This window comes from Babylonia areolata, chromosome 28 (assembly GCF_041734735.1).
Source record: "Babylonia areolata isolate BAREFJ2019XMU chromosome 28, ASM4173473v1, whole genome shotgun sequence".
Taxonomy (NCBI): Eukaryota; Metazoa; Mollusca; class Gastropoda; order Neogastropoda; family Buccinidae; genus Babylonia; species Babylonia areolata.
Genome location: NC_134903.1, coordinates 731,501 through 737,500, shown reverse-complemented (window position 1 = coordinate 737,500; position 6,000 = coordinate 731,501). Strand labels below are relative to the sequence as shown.

At 46.0% G+C, this 6,000-nt stretch overlaps 1 protein-coding gene across 1 annotated transcript in view; it reads right to left on the bottom strand.

The window, feature by feature from the left end:
- Positions 1 to 6,000, bottom strand: part of LOC143302119 (uncharacterized) — a 46,634-nt gene that overhangs the window by 1,727 nt on the left and 38,907 nt on the right. Inside the window, exons 43-49 of the mRNA XM_076616665.1 lie at positions 5,704 to 5,869; positions 4,968 to 5,152; positions 4,236 to 4,516; positions 2,970 to 3,117; positions 2,573 to 2,681; positions 1,874 to 2,094; positions 403 to 711 (exon numbers count right to left, since the gene is read on the bottom strand). Of these exons, the coding sequence (XP_076472780.1) occupies positions 403 to 711; positions 1,874 to 2,094; positions 2,573 to 2,681; positions 2,970 to 3,117; positions 4,236 to 4,516; positions 4,968 to 5,152; positions 5,704 to 5,869 (1,419 nt within the window). The remainder of the gene's footprint in view (positions 1 to 402; positions 712 to 1,873; positions 2,095 to 2,572; positions 2,682 to 2,969; positions 3,118 to 4,235; positions 4,517 to 4,967; positions 5,153 to 5,703; positions 5,870 to 6,000) is intronic.

Below are 6,000 nucleotides of genomic sequence, written 5' to 3'. Positions count from 1 at the left end.
ATTGTTGACTGTATTATTACACTGGAGTGGTGTGAAGCATTTTCTCTGCGTCAGGCACCCACATAACTTCGGTAGTATAGTCTTTCCATTCAGTAGACTAAAATCCAGACCATCTCATTCGAGCGCTGTGTGGAGCAGTAGAACGCATTCTGCTCTGACTCTTCTTTGGTTCTTCTTTGAGCTGAAACATTGAAAACTTCACCGTGGTAACTCATCTGTGCTTCAAGACAACTGATTTCGTTACTTGTAGGAAAGGACACAAAAATGCCCTCTTGTTCTAAAACTACAACAACAAAAAGCACGTGAAATCGAAGTACCAAGCAGAAAAAGCTACAACACCACAGAAATATAACCACTAAAACTGCTGACCATTAAAGGGAAACAAGCGTGGGTCCCACTCACATGATCGTAGAAGTACTGCACGGTGTCCATGTCAGGAACAGAGTTCATGACCTCGTTGTACTTCGTCACCAACGGCGTCATATCCGGCATGGAGTCCAGTGTTTCCATGGCAACAGGCAGGTGGATCTCAGCCTGGATCTCCCCGTGCTCAGGATCCCACACAGTCACGTGACTCTTCTGCAGGAAGCGGAAGTGACGTGCGTAAATTTCCAGTTCTTCCTCGATGATTTCCTTCAGCAGTGTGGCGATGCTGTGGAGATGTTTCTCCAGGTTCTCCTCCATCTGCCAGTAGTTGTAGGCCCACACACCCTGCACCACACAGCTTTCGATATATTGCATGGTCAGTGTTAATTGATCTATTTGTCAAGTGATTGATTAGACAGACGTTATAGAAGGACCACACAGCTTTCGATATATTCCATGGTCAGTGTTAATTGATCATATTTGTCAAGTGATTGATTAGACAGACGTTATAGAAGGACCACACAGCTTTCGATATATTCCATGGTCAGTGTTAATTGATCATATTTGTCAAGTGATTGATTAGACAGACGTTATAGAAGGACCACACAGCTTTCGATATATTGCATAGTCAGTGTTAATTGATCATATTTGTCAAGTGATTGATTAGACAGACGCTATAGAAGGACCACACAGCTTTCGATTTATTGCATGTTCAGTGTTAATCAATCATTTTTAGTAAGTGATTGATTAGACAGACGTTATAGAATGACCACACAGCTATCGATATATTGCATGTTCAGTGTTAATTGATCATATTTGGTAAGTGATTGATTAGACAGACGCTATAGAAGGATCACACAGCTTTCGATATATTGCATGGTCAGTGTTAATTGATTATATTTGGTAAGTGATTGATTAGACAGACGTTATAGAGGGACCACGCAGCATTCGACGAATCAGTGATAATCAATCGTATTTTGGTAAGTGATTATTAGGCAGACGTTATAGAAGGACCACACAGCTTCGATAAATTGCATGGCCAGTGTTAATCAATCATTTTAGTAAGTGAATGATTTGGAACGGAGTTACAGAAGGACCACGCAGCATTCGGTAAGTCCAATGGCCAGTGTTATTTAATCGTACTTGGTAAGTGATTGATCAGGCAGGATTTATGGAAGGAACATTGTCAAAACTATTTGAAAATGGTTGTTATTACACAGTTTTGGACTGCTGCGTCTCTGAACATTTTTAATCTTGAGCTCATTGAACAATCGATAACAAATGATTTGAAAATGGAATTATCAAATTTTGGACGCTATTGAAAAAATACGAGATGATCAGTTCTATCCTGAAATTAACAACAGGCATAAACTGATTAGTGTCGTTTTAATCATAGCAGAATGTTTCCATATTTTACAGGTATGATTTTCTGTTGGAAGTTCTGAGAATGTGTCTGTGGTTTGTCGGAAAACACCAATCCCGTCCCATTTCGTGTTATTTGACTTACCTGTTGGTAAACCTCATTGGACATGGCTTTGACACGTTTCATCGACTCCATGTTCAGAACGTCAGACAGGACCTCATTCGCACGAGCGGATGCATCGTAGATGACAGCAGTGTACTGCTCAGGCACGCGCAGTGCGCTCAGTTTGTTGCTGGCAGCCCGGATGTATGGAGTGACGTCCAGGGACTGGATGTAGGGGTGCTGGGTGAGGTTCTGCATTGCCTCTGCACACAGCACGTCGTCACGCTGTTCACCTACAACGCAGCTGATTTCAATGCGTGCTTTGTAATGTGTGATGCGTATCCTAGCAGAAAATAAAACACGTGGTGGTTGTTGAGTTGTAAAAGAAAAGGAGGAGGAGTAAATAAGGAGAAAATGGAAGAGGAGGAGGAGAAGTATTAGGAGAAGGATTAAGAAAAGCGAAGAGAAGTTAGAACAGAGGGGGGAGGAGGAAGGAAAGAGAAGAAGAAGAAGAAGAAGAAGAAGAAGAAGAAGTACAACAACAACAACAACAACAACAAAACAAGGAGAATTTAGTAATCACTCAATGCATGTCTGGATAGTTATCTACCGTGGTGAATGCCAGTGCCGTTTGCAAGGAGTTTTGTGTGATAGTGACAGGCCCCGCCCCCACACAGGCAGCTGTAAGCACGGGGGGTGGGGGTGGGGGTGCTGGGGGTCGGTGTGTGTGGGGTAACCTACCTGACACAGTGTTAGAGAAGCGGATCCTGTGCTGTCTGGCGGCCAGAAGGTAGCTGTCCAGGGAGACCACTGCCTTTGTAAGGCGGGCCACTCCACTGTCAATCAGCTCCTGGAACACACACCTCGTCATCAGTACCAGCCACGTGACCAGTGATGTCAGCATCACGTCACGTCATTGTTTACATCATCAGTTAAGAAACATGTCAGGCAGTTTGTAAAAAAAAAAAAAAAAAAAAAAAAAAAAAAAAAAGCATGGTCATGAATAATCGCATCAGCATATTCCTCAGATAAAAATAATAATGATAATCTTTTTTCTGATCTTGGAACTTCAGAACAAGGCATTGAACATGAGCGTTGTTTTCAAGACAGCCGGGGTTTGAAGCAGTGAGTGAGTTACCTCAAACTCCTGCAGCAGAGAGTTGACGGACTGTTGGTAGTACTGCCCCACAGGGTACTGTGTCATGGTCTGCACAGCTTCCTTCATCTGCTGGCTGATGGCGTCTACTTTCTGCTGGTAGCTGTCCGACATCTCGCCGATGTATTGCCTGCAAACACACAGGGCCTGAGTATAGACTGTGTGTCTTAAGTGACGGCTGTTTGACATGCTATCAATGTATTGCCTGCAAACACACAGGGTCTGAGTATAGACTGTGTGTCTTAAGTGACAGCTGTTTGACATGCTATCAATGTATTGCCTGCAAACACACAGGGTCTGAGTATAGACTGTTTTACGTGACAACTGTTTGACTCAGTATATTGCCTGTAAACACACTTGGTCTGAGTGTAGACTGCGTGTTTCAGGTGCAAGCTGTCTGGTATTTTATGAATGTGGATTTTTCTTCTGAATGATTTCTGATATTGTTACTGTGGTCACTACCTGGTTCTGGTGAGCAACATATTTGGTATATCACCGGTTATTGTTATTACCTTTATGTCTGTATTTTTCTGTTCAGTGATGCAGGAACACAATTCATACAACAACGATTTAGTTTTTAATATGAACCTTTTGTGCTTTGTAACAGTCTGCCAACTATGATGGTAAGAAAGTTCAGCGTACATCACAGAAATATCAAATAACATGCCGAATCCGACTAAGTGATAATTTTTACCACTATCATTTCGTGAGACCTGCAAAATTTCAATCAATGATTGGGGTTTTCCCCTTACAAGTATTGTATGCACGACGTACGACAAATGATAAATGATTATGGTGAAGGAAAAACAGCGCAGAACAAAGTGTCAGCCCCAGTCCTCCCTAGGTCCCAGCCCCCTGTCCATGCCCCCAGCCCCCTGTCCAATCCTCAGCCCCCTGTCCAATCCTCAGCCCCCTGTCCAATCCCCAGCCCCCTGTCCAATCCCCAACCCCCTGTCCAATCCCCAGCCCCCTGTCCAATCCCCAGCCCCCTGTCCAATCCCCAGCACCCTGTCCAATCCCCAGCCCCCTGTCCAATCCCCAACCCCCTGTCCAAGCCCCCAGCCCCCTGTCCAAGCCCCCAGCCCCCTGTCCAATCCCCAGCCCCCTGTCCAAGCCCCAGCCCCCTGTCCAAGCCCCCAGCCCCCTGTCCAAGCCCCCAGCCCCCTGTCCAAGCCCTCAGCCCCCTGTCCAGGCCCTCAGCCCCCTGTCCAAGCCCCCAGCCCCCTGTCCAAGCCCCCCATCACTCACTGCAAGGCCAGGTAGCGGTCAGACACAGCACTGCCCATGCTCTTCAGGAACGGGTGACGGCGGTAGAAACGGTTCAGCTGACGTCTCAGGGTCTGCAGCTGGGAAGCCAACTCGTCCATCTCGTTGTTCAGAAGGTCCATCAGAGGAGTGAGGTCCTCGGCCAGAGCTGCTGCGCTGCGGGAATACCTGGCGGCCAGCTCATCACGCACGGCGTCATTGACGGTCTTCAGGGTCTGCTTGCTGCGGGACGCACAGTAGCTGAGCTTGGCCACGCTGTATTCCTGTAGGACAGAGACGGTCAGGTGGTGGTGGGGACATTGTCACAGGAAGATGGCCGGCGTAAAACATGAATGGGTCTGCTGTGCTGGTTTGCTTGTTTTTAGGCTTGTTTCTGTACCAGAATGATTTTGTTTTAGTCACGCTCATGATGTTCACGCCATAACGAAAGTGAAAGTGATACCACATCCTCGACAAAACAGCACCGATAGATACTACACTAAGGAGCATCAGCTCATCTAGTATTTCGAAATATTTTATAAAAAGCGGAGACACAATGCTTGATCCAATTTTGTCATTCAAGACACATTAAAGTAAAACATTAGGCCTGCTTATCTGGCGTGTATACATCTAGTGTTTTCCTTGCCGCTGTCCTCTTCCATACTTCAGAAGCATTGTAAAGGTCCACAGTGGTCAGAAACAGCCCAACAGTGGATCGCTGGAGAGTCACGTTACCTGCAGGTCAGCCAGGAAGGCAGAACGCCAGTGCAGACGGGAGTGGAGGAGGGTGGAGGTGTTCAGACGGAGAGCCAGGAGAGCGTCAGTGATGACGTCAGTCACGTGGTCCCGGTAGACTTCCGCCTTGATGGCAGTGTCGTTGACGTAGAAAGCCTTGAGGACCAGGCTGCGTTCTGGGTGTTCTGTAACCATGGGTAGGAGAGGGGCTGAGGACTGTGTGGACGCTGTGCCTCTATCTGACATCTCTCTGTCCCTCTACATTTGAATGGTCAATCTCGACATTGTAATGATATAATGTGTTCGTATTGATATGATGGGTTTTGATGTTGAGGCATAAATAATTATTTCATGATTTCTATCTACTTTAGTATCTATTTGTATTGATATGATGTGTGTCGATGTTACATGCCCATCAGCAATAAACCCGAAGATTGGAAGCATAACTGCCAAAGCTCAAAACAGTGAGTGCCATTACATTTCTGTTTTCAGACAATGACTCAGATCATGCTATTTATACCTCCCGCTACTGCACATGGCATTGGGGGGGGGGGGGGGGGGGGGTTGAAGACTTGCTTGTGAATGTGAATGACAATGGTTTTCAAAATCTTAACGTAGATAATGAAATAATCTGTCGTTTCTTGTGTTAATTGCAGGACACGCATTGCATGTTACAATAATTTGATATAACAAAACACTGTATTGCCGTGTGTGAAGATAAGCCATAGCGACTTACCGGGATCATAGTTGGTCTTGAGGCTGAAGGACCGTTTGTTGGTGTCCAGGGTGACGTCAGACTGGGTGACGCGGTCATCGTCATAGCTGTTGGTGAGACTGATGGAGTAAGGCTCCACGCTCTTCACCTGTCCCTTCATCGTCATCTTCTTCACCGGGCTCACCATCTGTCAGCAAAGTGCACAGCTTTGTCTCACCTCACCGCTGACGTCTGAGTCCATGGACTGGGACAATGTCTGTCACATCTTTTCCTTTGAGAACAGATGGACTTTTGGTATGGAGTGTGAACAATTTATTA